The 24,211-nt window shown below is 38.2% G+C and overlaps 1 protein-coding gene and 1 pseudogene across 1 annotated transcript; one reads left to right on the plus strand and one right to left on the minus strand.

Moving 5' to 3' along the window:
• Nucleotides 1-12,815: 12,815 nt before the first annotated feature.
• Nucleotides 12,816-13,905, plus strand: LOC133857826 (ethylene-responsive transcription factor ERF017). The gene has a single exon (XM_062293176.1). The coding sequence runs from the start codon at nucleotides 12,980-12,982 to the stop codon at nucleotides 13,586-13,588; it is 609 nt and encodes a 202-aa protein (XP_062149160.1). The 5' UTR covers nucleotides 12,816-12,979; the 3' UTR covers nucleotides 13,589-13,905.
• Nucleotides 13,906-16,782: 2,877 nt separating this feature from the next.
• On the minus strand, nucleotides 16,783-22,789 carry LOC133857430 (beta-galactosidase-like; annotated as a pseudogene).
• Between the last annotated feature and the right edge of the window lie 1,422 nt (nucleotides 22,790-24,211).

Genomic DNA, 24,211 nt, shown 5'->3' on the forward strand with positions numbered 1-24,211 from the left:
CCACCTCCTCCTTCAATAGCTTCTTCACCCCATGGAACCCATCTCTGTTACTCTCCAAGATTCAATTGAGAGCACTGAAGCTTTTGATATTGACAACCCCCAACTTGCCACCATAGTCGAATCTCCATAGCTTCAACGAGGAGCTTTCTCTTTGTTAGGACAACTTCTTTCACCTAAGCTTGTGAATCCCCAAACAGTTCAAGATATGCTCCAACATGCATGGAAATTTGATATTCCGCTTTCTTTTGCTGTTGTGGGCCATCATAAATATTTGTTTGGTGTTCCTCTTCAGGAACATGTTACTAAGATTCTTGATCAAGGTCCTTGGAATGTCTGTGGTTCTCTTCTCCTCTTACAGCCTTGGTCTCCTGATCTTGCCATTAATGAAATACACCTCCACCTCTGTTCATTTTGGGTTCAGGTGCATGGACTCCCTCGTCAAAACATGGCTACTGTCAATTCTGTCAAAATAGCTCAAAGACTTGGTAAGATTCTAGCGATGGATGATCTTGATAATACTGGACTTATTTGCCAACATTTTTTACGTTTTAGGGTTGAATAGGATTTTGCTCAGCCTCTAATTATAGGGTTTCATCTTCCTTAGCCGGGTCGAGATCCTCTATGGATTAGTTTCAGATATGAGCGTCTTGGTGACTACTGTACATTGTGTGGGCTCATTGGACACAAGAAAATTCAATGCTCTCAACCCCCTAACCAAATTACACCAGATAAGTATCGTATTCCTCTGCAGACTTTCTCATTGTATGGGATGCGTCAGAACCGTTCTCCCTCACCAAATGATTCAGACTCTGGAATATCATCGGTGGGTACTTCCCAATCTTACTTGGACGCTCAATCAAGCCCTGCACATGGAGCTGAGTAGGCCCTCCAACTCGTGGCTCGCCAAAAATTCTCTCATCCAGCCATCCACATGGTGCCATCCTACGACTCACAAGACATGCAGATTACGTCCACTACAGGAACTCATCCTCTTGCGATGTTATCTCCTTCTGTAGACCACTTTCATGATGACAACTACGTGGCTTATCCCCAGCCATACCATTTCCTACCAATTGACATTTGCACTCAAGTGGGTGGGTATCCCTTTGCATCCTTGGGCCGCACAAACACATCTCTAAGTTCTTTGGCTACCACGTTGCAATTGGGACATTCTAGGTTGTCAACAGTTGACAAAGGCAAAGGTCCTATGATTTTTGCTCCATCTGCCTCTCTACCTTTTCCTGAACCAACCCCCACCTTTTCCCTCACAAATATATCACACCCCTGCCCAATTACTATAAGCCCACCTCTAACCCACCCAGCCCATTTTACCGACTTCTTGGCGTGGTGGCCTAAACCTTTTTCCCCTAGACCCATTATCCATCCCTCTCCTCATCTTGCACCTTCTCCTCAACTTTCTCCCATGGGCCCCTTTTCTTCCATCCAACCATCCCCTGGCACTTCCCCTGAAACCCAACTCACCTTCATTTCCACTACAGCCCATACACCTCATCTCTCTTTTGTTTCTTTCCCTCAGGAAACTACATTTTCCCCACTGAACCATGTTTCCCATAATCCTATCCGGCCACCTGTTCAAATTCACCCCAACTTATACACCGGTGGTTCTAACTCCCACCTCTCTCTCCCTAACTCCCCCTCCCCTTACGGCAATCTTTCCACCGGTACCTTCTTCCCCACAGAAGTCAACCCGCCATTCCCCTAGACTCTCCCGATTCCACCCTTATGCTAAGCCAACTTCCCTAACAATCACACTTCCTATTCCCTTAGCCACAAACAAAACTCAGGCTGGTTCCCCTTCACCAATTCTTCTGCCACCCAAACGTAAATGGACAGATGATGAAATTCCCCTGGTTGTTCTAAAAAAAAATAAAGGACAACATTTATCCAGGCCTCATGTCAAACATGGAACTTGCAACCATTTCTCTGGCCTCTTTGAAGGATGGAGACTCCTCTTTGGGAACTTTTTTGTCCATTAATCCCGTGCAAGAGGAAAACCGGGAATCTCCTCCCTTTTCAATTACCCAGGAGACTTTGTTGCAACATGAGGTTTTATCTATTACTGATGTATCCTCAGTTCCAGCAACTGGGTCTACTTTGGTCTCTCCACAGACACTTCGTACGTTTTTTGGAGCTACAAGGGGACTTGATGTGTTTTTAAACATCCAAGCAGCACATTCTTCTGGATCTCCTAGCAAGCCAATTCTTGAGCAGGACACTGATGAAAAGGGGGTGGACCAGGAGGGTCTACCTCCCCAGCAATGAAACTCATAGTTTGGAATTGTATAGGCTTAGCCCGAGTCTCTACAATTAGCAGTTTATGGGCCAAGGTTAGGAAACACTCTCCTAATATTTTGTATCTCTCTGAAACTAAAATTTCACCATCTGCTGCTTGTATTATTTTGAATGGTCTGGGATTTTTTTTTTTTTTTTTTTTTTTTTTTATGGTTCATGCACCTCCTAGTGGTTCCAAACGAGGCCTTGTGTTAGCATGGAAACCAGGAGTTGATTTAGAGTATTTTCAAACTAATGCAAATACAATAAGTGCTTGGTCCTATTCTGATCCCCCTAACCACCCTTGGATGCTCTCATGTATATATGGTTCTCCTTATGCTTTTAATAAACCTCAATTCTGGGATAATATGATGAAATTGGGTACCAACTTTAATGGATCATGGCTATGCATTGGTTATTTCAACATGATTCCATCACAGCAAGACAATATGGGAGGTTTACCGTATCCCTCTTCCTCTATAGATTATTTTCATGACTTTGTCAATTCCTTTGGTTTAGTAGACTTGGGGTTTACAGGAAATCCTTTTACTTGATCCAACCATTGGGACGGCCATAATTTAATTCGCCAATGTTTGGATCGTGGTATGACCTCCTCTCACTAGGTCCATCTATTTCCATCCTTCTTCATCTTGCATCTCCCTGCTTTGGGTTCTGATCATAGCCCTCTTTTGCTTGACACGGTCCACTCTGATGCTTCGTTATCACAACCTTTTAAACTTGAGGAATTTTGGTCTCATCATCCAAACTGCTACTTTACTATTGCTCTAGCTTGGTCTCCAAACTGTATTGGTTCCCCGAGATTTATTTTGAATCAGAAATTACGCTCCATAAAAATGGCACTCAAGCTCTGGAATCGAATATCTTTTGGCAATATACAGCATCAACTTCTCTCTTTGACTTCCCAGCTTGATGCTCTGCAACAGCCTACCAATTAGTCTACATTTTCTTTTCAAGAACAGAGTCTGCAGAAGGATATTGATGACCTAAGGAGGCAAGAAGAAATTCTTTGGAGAAATAAATCTTGAGAACAATGGCTTACATGCAAAGATTTGAACACAAAATTCTTCCATCTTTCTACTCTAATTAAGCGTAGGAGGAATGCCATTGACTTCCTTCACTTATCTAGTGGTGCATGGGTCTTTGATCGACAGACTATCAGGAACACACTGTGTTCTCATTTTGCAAATCTTTTTGCCACGTCCCACCCGTGTTTTCCAGATGAGTTACTTAATCTTTTCGCCAATGTTATTTCCATGGAAGAGAACTTTTCCATTTGTTCTATTCCCTTTGAGCTGGAAATTCATGATTCAATTTTTAGTATTGGTGCTACCAAAGCCCCTGGGCCGAATGAGTTTACTAGCCTTTTTTATCAGAAATATTAGACACTTGTTAAGCCAGTAGTTCTCAGTTGTGTATGGAATTTCTTTAATAAGCATCATCTTCTACAGGAGCACAATTATACTTTCATTGCTCTTGTTCCCAAACAGGTTGGGCCTTATATGGTTCATCATTTCCAACCGATCAGTTTATGCAACATTATTTACAAGTTCATCTCAAAAATATTGGCAAATAGACTCAAAGGGCTTCTTCATCACTTCATTTTTCCATATCAATCGGATTTTGTTCCCTCCCGAACAATACAGGATAATTCTATTCTGGCTCATGAGCTCCTCCACACTCTTAAGTCCAAACGAGACCGTGGAGGTCTTATGGCTGTCAAAATAGAATGGAATGGGATTTCTTGTTCACCATTATGCGTAAATTGGGTTTCCATCCCACCTAGGTCAATTGGATAAGGATTTGTGTATCCTCTACTTCCTTTTCAATCCTGATTAATGGATCCCCATTTGGCAAATTTACACCTACTCTGGCATTACGTCAAGGTGACCCCCTTTCTCCTTTCCTATTTATCCTAGGAACTGAAGTTCTCTCCAGGCTATTCCATCAACAAGAACCAATTGGACTACTTAAAGGCATCTACATAGCAAAATCTTGTCCTCCGGTTAATCACTTATTATTTGCGGATGATTTGATTATTTTTGCAAAGGCTACTTCCACTGAGGCAACAGCGATCGCCTCTTGTCTCAATAAATATTGCAGTTGGTCAGGCCAAAAAATCAATAAGAATACCTCAATAAGACTTCAATAAGAATGGAAGTCTTCCATTCTTTTTAGTAAGAATACCTCTCCTGCCAGTATTTCAAGCATCCTAGGGATTATTCATTTTCGATTGACAACCTCTGCTCCCTTTTATTTGGGTTTGCCGTTGATGTTTGGACCCGCTTAGAAGGAGGATTTCCAACCCCTAATTGATAAAGTCTTTTCCAAAATCAATGGATGGCGGGCGAAGACTCTATCTCAAGCTGGACGGACTGTCCTCATTAAACCTACGGCAGCGGCAATTCCTACTTATGCCATAAGTATATTTCTTTTGCCATCATCCCTATGCAAAACTTTAGATCGACGATTCAAAGATTTTTTGTGGGGGTTTCCGCTAGATAAATCATGTAATCTGAGTCTTAAATATTGGGATTCTTTTTGTCTTCCTCGGAATCAAGGTGGTCTCGGTCTTCGGAAAATGACACCACAAATCTAGCGCTTATTACTAAGCTTTGATGGAAATTCCTGAATTCCAATTCCTTATGGGTTCAGCACTTGCATAAAAAATATATACAATATGGTTATTTCTTTGCTGCTCCTCCTAGCCCTACAGCTTCTTGGATCTGGAAAGGAATTCAAAAATGCAAGGAATATCTTATTGTTGGTTCTTGTCTAAATGTCTATACAACTAGCTCTGAGTCCATTTGGACCATGGCCTGGGTCCCTTCCCTCCCATCCTATCGGCCTTCTCCACGAAATCCAAATAGCAAGCATCTTCCTCCTCTGTCTATCTCTGATTTAATTCTGCCAGGAACAAGGCACTGGGGTGAGCATCTACTTTATGCTCTTTTTGATCAAGTTTTTGCTAACGCGATTCGCTGATTGCCAATTTCATAGGTGACCAATGCAGGTTATCTGTAGACTCCATCTTGCTCTGGGAGGTTCTCCACAAACTCAGCATGTCTTGCAATTTTGAATAATGACTTTGCTGGGTCCCCTCTTCTTTCTCCATTTTCTTTTTGGAAGGATATCTGGAAATTACAGCTCACGGATCGTCTCCGACTTTTTCTTTGGAAAATAGCTTGGGGTATTTTACTAACTACTTCTCGATTACAGTCAATTATTCCAGCATATAAACCTGACACTCCATGTCCTCTTTGCAAGACAAGGCCAGATTCTATCAGGCATCTTTTCTTTCACAATCATTTTACAAGAGTAATTTGGCGTCTCTCGCATTGGCCGCTTGATTCTACCACACTGGATTCTCCCAATTTATGTGATTGGATAAGAGTAATTGTATCCCCTGGGGCTAATCTACACATTCCCAGGTTCGAGCTTCATCGATTTCAAGTTTTTTTTACTGTTACTTGCGACCTTCTTTGGTTTCATCGTAATAAAGCTTTCAATGATGGGCTTACCTTTGATGCTCGTATCCTTGCCAAGCTAATCATTAAAAATTATCATCAGCACTGTGATGCATGGTCAAACAAGTTAGACCCTGCTCCGGAAAAGTGGATTCAGCCTTCCCCTAATTGGTACAAGATAAATTTTGATACTGCCATTTGCGACTCCTTTTCATGCCAAGCAGCTATTTGTAGAGACCATAGGGGCAAAATGATCAAGATGACTACCCAAATCCAGTCCAATTGTTCTCATAATAAAGGTGAGGCATTAACTGCACAGCTCGTTATTTCTCTAGCTTTCTCCCTACACCTCAACCATTTCGTCATTGAAGGTGATTATCCTTGCTTTTTAGCAGCCAACTATTGTTCAAAATTGGCATATCACTGACATCATTCAAAACGCATTATACATTATTCCTCCTGATTCTTCTTGGTCAGCGCAGAAAGTCAATAGAAGTGCAAACTTCGATACCCATTATGTGGCACATTGGGCCGCTTCTAGATTTAGTTCTAGCAGCATTCTCACATCCTCATAATTCTTTCTTCTCCTGCTCATCTTGTCAGTGGTTTCAATCCAAGTAGCAATGTTGTTCATGCTTTAGACCTTTAAATGTTGTAATTTTAAGCCACTACTTTTCGCAATGGTTGTTGTTTTTTCCTTCTGAATCGTATCTATATAAAAAAGAAAAGAAGAAAGCAAAATGAAATAGAAACGTAAGTACATTAATGAAAGATAATTAGATTTGAATTGCCACAGACCACGCCCCTATTTTTACTTCTTTTCACATTCACCAAGGAGTACTTTTTAAACGCATAACGGGATAAATTGTACGTTAAGTTCTTAGTGAACTTAATTAGAGCTTTAAGTTTTTAAAAATAACTTAAATCTTTTGACAAACACAAGGTTTGAGAATAATTTTTTGCATACTTTTTTATTATTTTCATCACACTTAAATAGAAAATATTACAATCAGTAGACGTGAAAACAACAATAATTATGATAATCGAATCAAAATAAATTATAATCAATCCTCTAAAAAGTAATTATCCTATAAGATAAGTATCCTATCATATCATATCATGTATTCTAACATAAGGAAAAAAAACCCTACCATATCATATAATATGACATTAATATCCGCTTCACATGAAATTCTATTTTAATAAGAGATCTAGAGTTGCAACATTCACATTTCTTTTCCTTCGTTAATCAAAATTTATCTATTTGAATCAAAACCTTAAATTTCTGTCCCCTAATGGGTAGTTTAATTGATTGGGGACCACGCCTCATGAAGTCGAGGTCACTAGTTCGAATCCCCCATCCCCCCTCTTGTATGGACATATCAAAAAAAAAAAAAAAAAAAAACCTTAAATTTCTCGCTTTTGTTTACTGTATAATAATTCTAATGAAAATAATCATCATAATTTCTAACGTGCTAACAAAATCAAAATTTCATTATTACAATTTAATTATAACTAAAAATAAAATCGGCAAGAATTTTACCTTTCGGAGTTTCTCCAAATTTCCAAGCCTTTCTTTTTCTCAAATCTATTCTTTAAATTTCTCTCTTTCTTTCGATAAATTTTCACATCCTGAGCTCCAGCATTTATAGACAATTTTTGAGTTCGCGATCGTTCGAACGTAATCTGTTTTCTTTGTTTAGAAAGAAATTATCTACACGTGACGCATGGCATTTCACCCAACACGTGGCACTCAATCATGTATCTCTTGTTCAAACATTGGGGGGCCACTTCATATATAATACTACCTCTATAGGACTTTTTTTTTTTAAAAAAAAAAAGGGGGGATGGAACCTACGCCCAAATGTAGGTCCGCCCCTAATTACGGCCCTGTTTAGTAAACTCCTCCCCACCCTTTCCTCCCATTTTTTATTGTTTACTGTCGGTACGGGTATAACACAAAGCTGAAATGGTGAAGAAGCCAATGTTGGCTTAATTTCAATTTTACCCCCAACCCAATGGGGTAATGGCACAGTGCCGTGCATGATGTTTTGCAAGGAGGTAGTGTTTTTGCTGATGGGGGTAAAATAGAAAATCAGTATGTGTTGGCTTCTTCAAGAAGCCAGATATTTCAGTCTTCTTTTAAACCCATACTGACAGGCACAAGGAAAAAGAGGAGAAAGGGAGAGGAGAGGGGGAAGAGCTTTGGGCCTATATAGAATATTATAATAGAAGCAATCAATTGAAATATATATATATATATATATATATATATATAAGGGTCTATTTAGGAAAATTGTAGAGATGGATCAAGGAGATGAGCAGTGAGTTTCCAATTATCTCTGTATCGATCCCCAAACATCTCATAATCATTGATATTCTTTTCTGTTTTTTGTCTTTTTTATTTTTTAATTTTAAATGAGATATTCAAAGGGTACAAACAAAAATACACAGTCAGTAAAAATGAGGCCACAAAAAATGCTAAGTACCATGATCGAACTAGCGGCCCAATGAGCACATACGAAGTATATATATTCATGTTCTTATTAATCTTGATGGTAGTTGCCCTACCAAGCGAGTTTTTTTTTTTTTAAATAGTTGAAAAGAAATTATATCAATTAGGGCTGGGCAACCCAAATAAAATACAGATAAAAAATTAAGAAAGTAAGTACGTGGAAGCAATGCTTCCAAAGATACGGGCCCAATAATTCTCAGCACGGATGCCAAGAATTCAAGCCATCATTGAAAGTGGTTAAAGGTGTATACGGAATTCAAAAGACCCAAACACCAAATGTGTAACTGTTACAGAAAAAACAAGGAGAATATATACAACATAAAGCCCAAAATTAAAGGTGTATACGGAATTCAAAAGACCCAAACACCAAATGTGTAACTGTTACAGAAAAAACAAGGAGAATATATACAACATAAAGCCCAAAATTAAAATACAAAGCAGAAAAACCCAATCAAAACCAGAAAACACAGGCCGGACGGGAGTCGCCGGAGCTGAAGCGTGAAGGCCACGCGTCGGCCTATGACAACCTCTCTGATGCCGGAATCGCCACGGACCGCTAGACGACGCCAACAACAGAGGCGGTGGGGGAAAAGTGGGAGCAACGTGATCCCCATGCGCTAGCGTGTGAGATGCACATGCTGGCGCGTGCAAGCCACGCGCAATTGGGGGAAGGTCTAGTGGATGTGCTGCTGATATCGACGGAGTCAGGAGACGGCGGGGAGCACAGTGGAGAGGATCGTGTCGCGTTGAGTCCAGCTGGGGATCGTAAATCTAGCTTTGAAAAACTCGACCAAAAGTCCTAACCTAACTCAATGGTGAACACAGTAGGAGTAGGTGAAGCTTTTGGCCTGTGGGAGTTGTGATGTTGGGAGAAAAACAAAGATAAAATCTCAAAAGAGGTGGATTGAAACCTCATAATAGGCTGGAAGGGGAGGGGAAAGTAGGAAAAGGGCAGGAAGGGTGAAAGGGGAGGAGGAGGAGAAGGAGAGAGAACGGAAAAAATAAGGAATATGCAGGATTATCAATTTATTAAACTGATTTTAACTATCCAAAGAGTTGATCGAAGAGACTAAATATATCAAAAATAATAAAGGCAATTCTGTAATTGTTGGTGAGGTGACAAGTTTGTATTTGAGTTCTTCCCTCGTCCAGCTAGCAACATTTGCCGTGTTAACGTAGGTTGTTGGATGACCTGAAAGGAATTGAAACAGAGACATTGGCCAAGCCGCAAAGAAAAGACTAGTTTTCTTCCATGGTTATTTTGTCTTTTACATTGTCAAATCCTCAATAGTTTTAGGCAAGGTACGTACAACTTCGCCCATCCTTGAGAGGTTTACAGACTGTAGCTAGCAAAGAGAATGTTTCGCTCACAGAACAAAAACGCGTAACTTTGCGGCAAATCAAAGTGTATTGTTTTTATAAGTTTGACCGTCTTATTTTACAGAATTCATGAGTAGTATGCATGCATGATATATGCATGAACAAAGAATAAGAATCATATGAGCCAAAAAGAATACCAGTACCTCCGGGCGTCAACTCTGAATCAAATTAAGAATATATAATATATAGAAAGGCAAAAGAATGAATTTTTGTAGATTCTTTTGATGGAGACACCAAAGGCTTGTCAACACGTATGCACGAGTATAAACGCTAGCTAGCTTGAGGTCCCCCTCAGCTTCCGAGCTGTTGGAGAGGACAGTCTAGGATTGGAACTAGGACAAGGACATCATCGATCGTTGACTTTTGGTTACGCACTTTCTGCTACCTCATGCATGACGTATGTAGGGGAGCGCACACGCACGCACGCCACAAGCCGCACGCGTGTGTGAAAAGAGACTATAGACTACAGAGGGTGATGGAACTCAACGGCGCCTGGAAGCCATGTGGGAGCTTCATCCGATCTGATGGTGACTGACAACCACACGGCCTTCACCCCATTAATTGACCCACGGTTACTTCATTTGAAGTTGGAAAAGAGCAGTGATTGGCTTAGGAAAATGATAAAACCACAACCCCATCACAATTCCCTCACAACCTCCACTCACAATGGTGTAGAGCCTATGTGTGTGGGTCCCATACCATTGTGAGTGAGATTGTAAAGAAGTTGTGCAAAGGGGTTGTGAGCCAATCATTTCTCAAAAATCGGTCGGAGGACGGTGAACCATCTCTCAAAAATCATTTTTCATTGGTAAATGATTCATTAAGTCCTTCCGAACATTCAACTCTTTAATTTCATATTGTTTCTATTCAATAATTTCAACTAATATCAATTCTAATAATAATTACCAATAGTCCAGTTGAGAAGACATGCTAAGACAAAGAACAAACAAGGGTGATTCGCTAAAGATACTGGCAGAAAATATTTTGATGCTTAAGTTAATGGGATATTTGAGAGATAAATCTAACAAACAAGAAAGTAGTGAAGGCAAAGTAAGTATAACTCAAAATAAGGACCCTTGCCTTTACTTACAAGATTGTTGTTGATATGGTAATTGGACGTAATGGATATGGTAAGGGTTGGAGGTCGGGTAGGGACCAACATTGAAGGTATGGAAGGTAGTAACATATATTCATGAATTGGCTTCCTTAATTAATTAAGGGGATCGATGTGCCAATGGCTCATTCTCTATTCTTGAGTCGAGTTTAAATAGGCAAGATCATAAATGAGGGATACCGGCCTTATTTTTTCTATGGTTTCTTGCTACGTGTTCGTTGGATAGGTAGCCGTTGGTTAATGATTCTCTCGAGGGAGAACTGACCCACCAAATGCAGCCCAACCTAAAGACCGATCGACAGACTTTTTAAAGCCTATAGCATAACAAACTTTAATTTATTTAGTTTAAGAGGGCTTTTCGAGGTCTAAGCTAGGGACCTCTCAACAATTGGTATCACCAACAACCATAAGAAGTTTTTTGATCTCGTTTATGGTTTTTAGCATTAAATATGATTAATTAATCTTTATCGTGGCACCTCAGTCAAAATGAACTGGTGTTGACAAATTACTAATTTAAACTAGCATATATGGACATGAATCTTTTGCCCCACAGTTGACCCTTCTAATAAATCGAGGATTTATTTATATTCCCCCCAATATTGTGTTTATATGCATGCAATGTTTTTTGTTTCAATAACTTCACAAATTAAACTACAATGTTTTTTTTCCTTTTGACAGTAGGCTAGAAGGTAAGGGTCTTTTAGATCTGTTGAAATTAGTTAACAAAGAATTTGTTGATTAGTCATCTCGATCGAGAGATGCTAGGAAACCATTTGCTTGTTCTTATGCTAGCTAGCTCCCTTTACCATACTCCAGCTAGCTCCATTACATTCCTTTGCAATTGCAATAATACAAAGATTAATTATCTAAAATTCGTTTAATTTAAAATAAGACCTAGCTAGCGTCTACATGCATATAGATAGCTGCTTAATTAAATTAATCGAATTGAATTTTTTTACAATTAGATGCTTAAATTACATGTCTATTTTGTGGGCAAGCTCAAACGACGAACAATAAATTAGAGTTCTTAATTTATAATTAAGATGCTCAAAGTATATTACAATTTGAACAATCCATAAAAATAAAAAATAAAAAATAAAAAATAAAAAATAAAAAATATACAATGCCTCCTATACTAATCAGACAAGTAAGTCTCGTAAGCATTCCCAATGGTTTATGTATTTTTCAATCTAGAATAGCTAATCAAAATCTATTTTATCTAGTTTAGCTAATGAATTTTAAATGCACTATACATCCGATTATCTATTCTTAACTCTATATTATTTTTAATTAATTTATTTCATTATAGTATTTTTTTTCCATGTGGGTCCCGCTTCATAACTCCACTACTTTACACACTTTCTCTTAGATCTCCACTATAAAAGGAAGAAAAAAATGGAAAAACGTGGAGTGGTGGAGGGAAAAAGCAAAAAAGCAAAGCTAAAAAAGTGGAGATGAAGAATAAAAAAAAATAGATAAGTGAATAGTATAACTCTACTTGTAGAGTTCCACTATTTATGGAATTAAGAAAAATCTATTCTAGAGTTGGAATACATAAGCTGATGGAGTCTCTTTTTAACACTTTTGTTATCTATTCTATCTTAAAGTTGTAAATAGATAATCCATTGGGAGTGCTCTTAACCTCCTCTTCTCTCCCTCTCTCTCAGTTAATTTGAGTGTTTCAATTGTAAAGAATTCCGTGAGATGCGGCGGTTCGGGATGCACAGCCAACACCTCTTCGGGAGCTAAACCGCTAAAGGGTACAGAAAGGACATTCTTATTTGTCTATTAGCAAGACTTTTCAAATATAGCCACGAGGAAGGAAAGACACACATGGTTCAAAGTTCAAACCACAGTCAGTACTGTCCCCGCGTAAGCTACTCCAAACCCATTTCCTCAAGCCGCCACGTGTACGCTCTCTTACGCTTTACGGCCTTCTCCATCGAAACGCGCCTATTCAGTGTTGACCCATAAGTCAGACCCACCAAAGTGGCGAAACGCACACATATGTATAAAAGACACCGAGCCGCCAATCCCATTCTCAGACAGACACCAAGCGAAGCGAAGCGAAGAGAAAAATACTCAAGGTCCGGTTTGCGAGATTCAATTCGAGTTTGTCTTGGAATTGTCCAAGCCACATACAAATCTCAAAAACCAAAAACAAAGAACCAAGTTTATTTCAGTGTCGGCAAAATGGTGAAGCAGACGAGTGAGAAGCCCGCAGTGCAAAGCGATTCCAGGTACAAAGGTGTCCGGAAGCGCAAGTGGGGCAAATGGGTGTCCGAAATTCGGCTACCCAATAGCCGGGAGAGGATTTGGTTGGGCTCGTATGATTCGGCCGAGAAGGCGGCGCGTGCCTTCGACGCGGCGCTTTTTTGCCTGCGTGGCCGCACGGCCAAGTTCAATTTCCCCGACAACCCGCCGGAAATCTCCGGTGGGCGCTCGCTCACCCCGCCCGAGATTCAGGCTGCTGCGGCTCGGTTCGCCAACTCAGCAGAGCCACCGAAAAGCAGTCATTCGGATCGGTCGGCAACCGAGATGTTACCGATGGAGTCACCGTCACCGTCCCCTTCGGTTTCGGAGGGGACGGTCCAGATGGATAGCGAATTGACACAGGACGGGTCGTTCTCGGATTTGTTTCGGACAATGGGTTCGGGCAATGATGGGTCGGATTATGGAATATTCCCGGGTTTTGATGATTTTACGCATGAATTATACGCACAGCCTTTCCCTAACTATGATTACGGAGAAGAAAATTTTGATGGGATTGCGCCTCAGGAGTCATTCCTGTGGAATTTCTAAAGGACACTCGGCTAAAAACCAGCGGAGTGGGTCAGAGGCCCTGGACAGTTTTAGTTTCTGGAGCTACTGACTGTTTTTTCGACCCGCGAACTATTGAATCGGGATCGATATGGATGGTCCAATTTTTGTACGGCCATCTTTCCAACACTAATTAATTATTTGTTGGTAGGATTTTTACAATTTTTTTTTTTTTTTTTTTTTGTGTGTCTGAATCCAGATATTCCATTTGTCCAGAACTCAAAAGTGTTATTGTATGTAATTTGGATCACTCAATTTGAATGATTGTTATGAATGAGAATATACTCTACATTTTGTAATGATGGGGGACCCTACCTGAAATTATTAAAGTATATCAGCACGTTTTTGTTTTTCTTTGCTTTTAGGATGTGCACCATTATAATATTGCTTGCATTTTGGCATGTGGATATCTATAATGCATTTGCCCCATCCTCTTTTTTTAATCTACCTTATCTTCTTTCTAGGTTTCCAACATAAGGCCTAAATTGCGTTTAGAAAAAGTAGACAAATCTAGAACACCAATTCATTTCTTTTCTTCTATAATAACACCAACAGTACGTAGATAGACATACAACTGAACGATGTGAAAATAAAAATTAATCATTATAAAAAAAAAAAAAAATTTAAAAAAAGCCCTATAACAATTTATTAAATCACGTTATTCTTTCATTAAATTTCTAGTAAAATATAATTCCTCCCCAAAAATCCCAGTGCATGTCTAAATGCTCTCGCATGGAAGGTTCAGGTTCATTAAAGGCCAGAGGCCACCAGGAAGGGAAATGGTAAAGAGGAAACTCTCATCCTTCCTTGTCACCCTATTTTCCTTAAAAAAATTAGTTTTTATTAAAAAGTTGTCTCTGATGTCACATCAGAGACAACTTTTTAATAAAAATTAATTTTTTTATTATAAAATGGTGATAAGAGAGATGAGGGGAGGATGTGTAGAAACTCTCCACCGGGACTTGTTGTTTACTCTGGGAGTCCAACTCATTTGACGTTCTACAAGAGTAGAGCGCGGTAGTCAACTCTGGTTCTGTTCCAAATGCACTAGAAACCATGGAACCTCTGGCATCATCACGCGTATCCAAAAGGATCACCCAGCTTGTTTTGCCACATGGCAGACACGCACGCACGTGTGACGTGTACCCAGGCCTTCTTCGCCTGCCTTCTCATGAGTAGGGTGAAAGACGGAAAGAAAAGCAGTTGAGGGGACATGGTGAGGCGAGGGAGGTAGAAGAGAGAGAAGAGACGGCGTTAGATTGTATTAACGGCCGTTACAAGGGCGTGAGGATGAGAAAGTGGGGGAAAATGGGTCACCGAGGTTCGGCAACCGACGAGCTGAGCCGAGGAGGCAGCTAGCTAGAGCATACGACGCTGCCGTTTTCTGTTTACGTGGACCCTCCGCAACTCTTAACCTTAAAGCGAATCCGCCGGACATTCCTTCCGCCGGTGATCTCTGGCCGTCGCAGATTCTGGAGGCTGCTTTACGACGCGCTGGTAGGGTTCTGCCGGAGACCACTGAGGCAGCGGTGGAGATGATCGAAGTGGCCAATGATAGAGTACTCTACGTTCTCGGACATGCACGATTCTTGTTCTTTTGGGCGGGGTTGGGGGGTTCTTGGCTGAAGATCGAGTACTGTTACTTGCCCTTTGACCACCACTGCATGAGGTAGTGGGAGTTGAAGGATGTCTTCGAGGGGGTCCATCTTTCAAGTACTCTCCACGTACCGGATGAAAAAGTTCACAAGCTCATTAAAATTCTCGAATAGCGTTTTGAGAGAGAAGGAAATATCATACCTTATAAATGGTCCAAATGAAAAAAAAATTAACAATGTTGGATACTTTTAATACATCTTTCACGTATGACAATTCATGACTAAAGTCGTGGATAACAACCGAAGGGAAAAGTCTATCATCACAAAAAATATATGGTTCTAATACTATGAAAAAAATTTTAGATCGATTGACGCTCTCAAAAGACGCATTGAGAGAAGAGAAAACACCATATATAACTTATAAAAGGTCCAAGTAAAAAAATTCTAAGCAATATAAAATACTTTTAACATTTATTTAAGTTTTTCTTCCTATGATGGTATGCTTCAAAAAAACCAATGATAGTTTGTTGGCACAGAAAATATTAGCAGAATAGCTTATCTGAACTCTAATGTTTAAGTCATATTGTATTTGAAGGGAAGAAGCTTATTGTATGAATGAACAAACCTACTTATATAGCAATTGAAGTAGTGGGATTTAGACTTAATTATAGGGATTTCACAATTCTCCAAGATTTGAGATCTCGCGTGGTAATCCGAAATTCGATGTTAATTATATGATTTGTTGTCACTATAAAATCGGTTTATTGGGCCCGGCCTGTACATGTATTTTGTTAGCGTTCAACCTTATTGTATCTTGGATGAAGTGGGCTTCATGGGCCGTTCTCTTCTGTCGGCCCAATTCTCAACGCACAGTTTTCCCCAAAAAAATTTTTATAAAAATATTTATTTTTAGTGCAATGAAGAGATTTGATTATTTTTATTGAATCCTCTCCACTTATTCCATTTCTCTTATAAATAAGGTCGTATTGTATTGTCAATTATTAAGAGTAAAATATAACTCTTAATTAGAACAATTTTTAAGTGGCGGACGTAGGCGGTAGGCTTCTGTGCAAGAAAGTTTCAAGATCATTGCCTTTATTTTCTCAAAAGAAGTTGAGAATTTGGAGCCTCGATCATGTATTCGATCTGATGGTTTGTTTCAAGGTGGACAGTGATATTACAGATAAAGTTGGGAGGGATGAAATGAGGGCATGAGGCAACCACGATACCAGCTATCCATCACAATTAATATTGTACATTGGCGATTGGTGCGCCAAAATATGATCATTATGACGCATCTTTTGGCGTAATTGTTACGTTAAATATAATCACTTGTTTTAAACGTTTTTAATGACAAAAATGATATATTTAATTACTTAATATTCTTTCTCACATGCATCATATATATTCAGATTTTTCCTTCAAAAATCAAGTCAATAAATAATACATGAAATATTTTATTTAAACATGAATAATTATTGGGTATAAGGTTTTCGTTCGTATAAAAGTCTACGTATTTAGGATACAAGCTAGTCGTTGGAGTGTCGTCACAAATATTCTTAATTAATTATGTGACATCCTCGACTTGAGTTTTGTGCATGCAGGCCTATATATAGGACAATCCATTGAATATCTCAGGGCCGACGATTCTATGCTTCCTCTTTCGTTAACTAATTTTCTTCACTTATAGCAAACACCTTGCACTAGTAGTCTATCTCTTGGCGTTGTCGCCACAGTCGAGTGACCCAAATGTAGCCTCCGTGGCATTAAATGAACAAGTTGTTTTTCCAACACATGCCTAAATGGCTAAATACACAAGATCAATTAAAATTTATTTCATTTCAGCAATTAATTAATAGATCGATATTTTATTATAGTAAGAGTTTTTGATTGATTACCTTTCGCACGGTAGATAGGCTAGCTGTTGGTGGACTCACAAGAGCCTTTCTTGAATGAGCCGCACGTGCATGAATTGAGGGTCCCCGAAGCTAGCAAAGTACTGGATTTCTCAGATTGTCTGTCCCCGGCCCCCTGACATGACAACTCCAACGTTTTCCCTTCGTATGCGCTCCCGCATGTAGTTCCAATATTCGTGACTGTTTGGAACGACACCTGTGAGCTGTGAAGGGTCTCCGCCGATCTCTTCAAACAACGTCGAAGTGTTTATTTGCTTAATTTCCAAGGTATGATCGATCGATCTCGGGATGTGGTACCATCTTTGAGTAGGATTGCCGCAATTTGTCCGGCATTTGTCTGGACTGTATCCTCCTCGGCAATCACACGTGTTGTTGCAACCATCCTTGTCTGCAAGGAATGAAGGCCAATAACGCCCAATGCTACGTCCGTTCACGGTTCACCCATGCTTGCCCTTTTCCCATCCCTTCCAAGTCCACCACCACTACAGGGTCTGTCCCCAAAGGTGCTTTGAAGTTTGTCTGTAATTATATATATATATGTCAATTCAATAAATTGAATTAAAAAAATATTTAAAGTTGAACATAATTAAAGATCGAGTGATGGATCTAGATCGGTACGTAGTACGTACCCTATACCATGTCATCAGTGTACCGCTCGATCGGAAGCCCTTTGAAGGCCCATTTTCTGCCGGATGGTGAGTACGCGCGTGGTGGTGGTTTTCATGAAGGACTTGTATGTGCTCATCACCCAACCCAATCTATAAATATTACAAAATAATTAGCATGCATTGAAGCAATGGGGGAAGAAAAGAAAATCTATTTTCTACAAATTTATTTATATATATACCAATAATCTTACCATATAAGACCAAGGATTTGATGATAAATCTTTAGTAACGTCTCCTTTTCCGATCAATTGAACAGGGCCTCGCTCCCACAATGCCCGTTGTCGTCAAATTAAATCAAAAAAAAAAAAGAAAAAAAAAAGAACAGTAATTATGCTCATATATATAATGTATTGGACTTTTCTTACATGCATGAAAGGAGATTTAACGAATAAAAACATAGAAAATACTAGGTAAACAAGAATTGAAATGATAAAGGCACTTTAAGAGGCCTATCTCTCCAATTGGCACTTCGAGAGGCCAAAACTCTCTTACAAACTACGGGCTCTTCGAGAGGCCTTGGCTCTCCTAAAACTACTTCACTCAATACTCTATTCTTTTTCCTCATTCTTCCTACGGTCATGGTTCTCTTTTATAGACTCTTAACACAAAGCATATTCTAAAAGGTATATTCTAGCGTTACAATTTATTTTCCTAATATCCCTTACATACCCTTAACTAATACCCCTTACATATAAATATGTTAAGAAATTCGCTTATATATTTATTTAATTAGCTCACATATAGCTGTCCATGTTTAAAACATGCCTGTAGTCCAACTGTGGCACTGAGTAAGCTTATAAAATTAGTCCCGGATTTCAGTGTGACAGGTCTCTCAAATACGAAACGATAATCACCTTCGGCGGCCCATTGCGAACCTGACATCATATGTGAGAAAAGTAAACCCTAAATACTAATATAAATTGCAACATATAGCATTAATTCTGCGTACCAAGTTGAAAGTACCTGTGAACTTTTCGTTGACATAGGCATGGAGTACATGGCCAGTTGCATTGGTCCACGGCGCTGTATCGTTAATGTCAACACTGCTCATAAAGATTGCAGAACTCAGCATATATATATATACAAGTGACAGCAACAAGTCTCTAGAGAGAGGACTTGAGAAGGGGATGAATCCCGTGCAATAGACTACTCTAGTCCTACTTGCTCCGGCGACTATCCTGTCATCTGTCAGAGCAGATAAGACCCGAAGTTCCCGAACAGTCCTTAATTAAATTCATTGCACTGGATTCCGGTCATCATCAGAAGAAACTTACCTAGTCAAGTACCACAAATAATCACTCACATCGCTGGGGGTTTCCTTTTGTTCAAGAAGCGTTGTCTCTCTAAATCTACCTTTTCCTGAGAGGACGTCCCACATGGGCTCTGATATCCATGCCCAGTGAAGCGTAGCAGAGTCATCTTTACTCCCATCCGATTTCTTTACCATCACGGAGGTCTGGGTGTTAACCTATATATACACAATGACATAACTAGGTTAGCATGCATGGAGTAGAATTAACTGCAGGCACAAAGAGTTAAATCAATCTTTTCACCTTGGCAGAGTTGTAAATTTCCATGTTGCAACCAGCAAGTATGCTAACAGACCAAGCAGGCACAAAATACTTGCCATCCTTTTGCAAATCAACATAGGCATCTTCTGTCGTGTTCACATTGCGCTTAAGAAACAAAACTTTTACCCAGTAGCATTGTTGACGTACGTAGTCAGCTGCAGATAAAATAATGAATGAATATTAATACTCCTTTTAATTGGTATATATATAAATGATTGGGGAAAAGTTTTAGTTCACCATCTGGCCGGTCACCTACATCAACTCCATTACCAATCTGTTTTGTTGATGAGGAGCTACTTGTGAGATCCTTTTGCCCAGATTTAATAGCAGCATGGAGTTGCTTAAGATGCCCCCACTTGGGCTGATTTAAATTACCTGAAAAAAAATTCATGAATTCTGCTGACATAATGAAAATTAATTCATGGCAATGGAATATATTGATTTCAAATTACTATATATTATATATTATTTTCTTTCAGGAATGAATTGTTTAAAGTTTTTATCATTTTCCCCTTTTTCTTTTTCTTTTCTTTATGTATGTATGTATGTATATTCCAGGATTCTAAAGTACTAAATATTTTTTTTGTTCTATAATTGATTAATTACCATATTCATCGAGAGGTGCATTGTAATCATACGATCGATGTTGCAATGAATGGGCCTCCTGCTGTGCGTCCAAAGTTGGTCCCTCCATGCATGATACTGATCGAAATGGGAAAAGTAAAAGAATATGTCAAAAAAAATTGATCATATATGTTATCTTGAATTTAAAATCAATGATATGATTGAAAGGTATCCACAGAAATATACATGAATTAATGATATGAGTAAATAGAATATATTCACAACAAAATTTCAAATAAAGGCAAAGATATATATGTAACCGGCCATATATTAACTTTGGAAGACCCTGCCGGCTTGGAAAAAGCGTGCCACAGCAAATGCTACGTCTTCAGCAGTTCTATAGGGATCCTTGTCACCCCAGCCCTTGAACCTAAAAGGAATTTCCACTTCAATACTTGAGCTCTAATATATCCATAAAATTAAACGTAATGAAAAATTGATTCAAAGCTAGAAGATTCACCATCCAGTCCAGTTCTCCGTCCACATTTTTGGACTGTTGGGATTATTTGGCGTAAAGGAATCGCAGTAGAACCCACTGCAAGTGTTTATCTGCAATATATATATATGATCACATGCAAGAAAGGATCAATGGGTGATGGGAATAATAATAATTAATGATAATTAATTAAGAGCTATAAAAACGAAATACCATGCATCGATTGAGGAGCATCATTCTGCTGTCACATAATCCAAGGGACACTTATATATGTTGAGGGATTCAGCCATTTTTGCACACCATTGAATGTATGATTTCCCTGCTGCTCCATAAGGTTCCATAATATTTCCGTATTCATTCTCAATCTGTGATGTGTTTGATATATATATATATATATGTCAACGTCCAAAAAATTCAAAAAATTAAAAAGATTATGCTGGAGATCGATCAAATGAGGCCAAAACCTGTGCGAGAATTATGGGTCCTCCTTGGGGCGCAAATAGCTTTGCTTAATTCTTTGCACAAGATCACTGTCTTGGTAGTGAATGTCTGCATCTCATCCTGCACGTACGTGAAAAAAGTAGAAAATCGAGATGCTTAATTGCTACCAAACTTGAAATATATTAATGTTAATTTGCTACAAAAACAAATTACATACTATCGTACGTGCGTAACCTTGTATATTATTTGATTGTCCGTCCTTAGTTGAACTCCCGGCCGGTTATGCAGCCACATAGGGAAACCTCTGGTGAGAACAAAATATATCATGTGTACGTATTCAAGTCACACTTTTGAGGTACGTATTCATCCAAAAAAAAAAAAAATTAAGGTTTGCGTACCCATAATTCCATTCAGCACAAACGTAAGGACCAATTCGTAAAACGACATACAGTCCAGCCTTTTGAACTAGCTTGAAAAACTTTACGAAGTTTAGGTTTCCAGAGAAATGCATGGTACTGATTGCCATGCAAAAACCAAAACAAAAACAAAAAAAAAAACATAAATCAAAACAAAAGTTAAGCTTGAATGTTTGTTTCTTTGAGCTGAAAGGAGCTGGTTAGAACCAATTCAGACCTCGTGACGATGGGGCTCATGCTGGTTCCAAAATATATAGGTTTCAATTGCATCAAGGCCACCTTCTTTTGCCTTTTGAATCAAATCTGGCCACATCTGTAACCAATATATATATATATATGGAGTTCTTCAGCTTATGCATCATATTATATAAAGTATATGAAAACGTACATATATACATAAAGTTGATGAAAACTATTTGCCTTTAAGAACAGAAAACACAAACAAACATAGGAAACATTAAAACATCAAAACATTGGAATATATACCTCCGAGGTGCTGCGCGGATAATGAATTGCGCCGGAGAAAAAGAAGTCGCCGTTCACAATTGACAATAATGGCCCTCGAGTCATAGGAAACATCTGTGGCAGCTACTAATACTGATAGGCATGAGCATAGCAAGGCTAAGCTGGGAATTAAGAATGGTATTAATCCAAGTCCAAGAGCTCTGCATTTTGATTCTTGACTTACTCACAGAAAGTAGCTGCATCGATCTTTATATATATATATATATCACAAACAAATATCTATATTAGTACCAAAAGGGTCATATGAAAGTAAGCGGATTGAAAGATATTCAACGACACATATCCACACCAAAATAGACTCGTTCAGGTTTTTAATTTCTATTTCTATTTCTAATTAACCAACTAATCTTTGTGGGGTTTACCGTAATATGCTCTATAAATCGCAGCTTGATATATCAGAACTAGGAGCAATTAATGTCTATATCTTATGTGTGCCATACAGATGACAATCCTACCCAGTTTAATCTGGTTAAATTTTATTTTGTTACATTTAATCGTATGTATGCACAGTTACGCGTCATTTAAACATGTTTTCATATCATTCAAAATTTGAAATAACATGACAATATATATACGTTGAGATCTGTGAAATTTAAACGAAACCATTCTCCATTTAGTACTCTACTGCCCGAAACATATTAATCACTTGGAAACGATCGACACTCACAGTGGGGGGGAGTGATTAATATTTTTGATATTAATATTCTAACATTTTCATATTTAATTTATTTGAAAAATAAACTATTTAAACAGATAGCTGAACTCTTATAGCATAATAGTGTACTAGTACTTGACAACTCATAATCTAGAACTCTAATCTAGCAAAAATATCACCCCAATTTGTTGAGCCAAAACTTCAATCGAACAAATAATCTTGAACAAAAATCATAATATTTATCGCTAATCATTTAGAGGATGATAAGAGAGTTAATTCATTACCTGGAAACAACATCCCAAATCCCAATCCACTTACATCGATCTCCCTAACCATATTTCAACCACTTTATATAGCCTTCAACAGTATGAACTAAGCAAGCAAATTTTCTTTTCTTTTCAATTATGCTATTTTTCAATATAAATTGTCCTTTCCTTCTGGCCCAGTGGGCCTTGTCTTTGGTGATCCATTTCACCAAGCTCTAGGTAGGCCAGCTCACTAGCTAGCTACTTCATTAATCATTTGTTTAAAAAAAAAAAAAATTAAAAAAAAAAAAAAAAAACGGAAGAAGAAGAAGAAGATAAACTCATAAATAATTAAAGCCGTTGAAATGGTTTAATTAGAATAAGCATTTAAATGGGCCTAATTGGAATTATTCAACATAATTAATCTTCAACGAGGAGACTGATTTGTAATCTTAATTAAGAATTCAAATACAGCATCAGACAACTAAAACATCATGAATTGTCAGTTTATGAAAATTTTATTTGTTACAAAGTTAAACAAAATAGCTCAGAAAGAATGTCACTATTGTCATTGATCTCCTTAGATTTGATTGCTTAAAATACTACGTCGCTCTTATGTGTGGAAACAAATTAAAGATTAATTGTCAATCATATTGCCTTGTTCAAATATATGAAAAATATATTACATTTTCTGTATAACATTTCATATTTGGTTGACAATAAAATATTCTCTATTTACAAATTAATTGTAATCAAATCATGGCCATACTTGTATTTACTCTAAACCCCTATAAATAAGGACTTTTGTATTGTAGACAAGCAAGTTAATAAGCACAGTGTAGCTCTAGGGGCTTTTCAAAGTGGTGGACGTAAGTATCTAACAGTACCGAACTACTCGTAATTCTTTATATTATTTTTTTTCTCTTGCTTCCGCTATTGCAATCCCCATAAGGATTTGATTACAACCAACCTTTAAATAGAGAATATTTTGATATTGACCTAATATATATTATATTTTCCATATATTCTAACATGCCTTATCAAAGCCGTTGCACTCAAATGCCATTTGTAAAGACAGTTCTATTTTACATTCTATCCTATCGATCCCAAAAATATATCTCTCTCATAAAGTGGGTGAAACTAAATTTATAGTGTTTTTGGCACAAAAAAAAAAAAAAAATCATCCACCTCTTATTCTTATTCTTCTAGCGTCTCAAAGGTTCTATTATATGTTTTAAATAAAAAAAGGTGGGTCGAGTTGAAAAAGTTCATAAATCTTAAACACTATCCACACAGACTCTAACTTATGTTAGAAAACTTAAGCCATATCCGACTTTGCCTCTACCTATCGTCGAAGTCCGACCTACACATGTTGGGGGTGCATGGGTTGGTGATTAAAAATGTGAAAATTTGTACAATCCTAACTGTGATCTTAATATCAAAAATGAGAAAAGCAGCTTAAATTAGAGCAAATTTATGGATTAAAAAAAATGATTAAACTTGAATAAGTCGG

The sequence above is a fragment of the Alnus glutinosa genome, chromosome 14 (assembly GCF_958979055.1).
Source record: "Alnus glutinosa chromosome 14, dhAlnGlut1.1, whole genome shotgun sequence".
In the NCBI taxonomy this organism is placed as follows: domain Eukaryota; kingdom Viridiplantae; phylum Streptophyta; class Magnoliopsida; order Fagales; family Betulaceae; genus Alnus; species Alnus glutinosa.

What these genes read in the sequence shown, in the direction of transcription:
- LOC133857826 (XM_062293176.1), top strand. Translation starts at nt 12,980, where the DNA reads ATGGTGAAGCAGACGAGTGAGAAGCCCGCAGTGCAAAGCGATTCCAGG.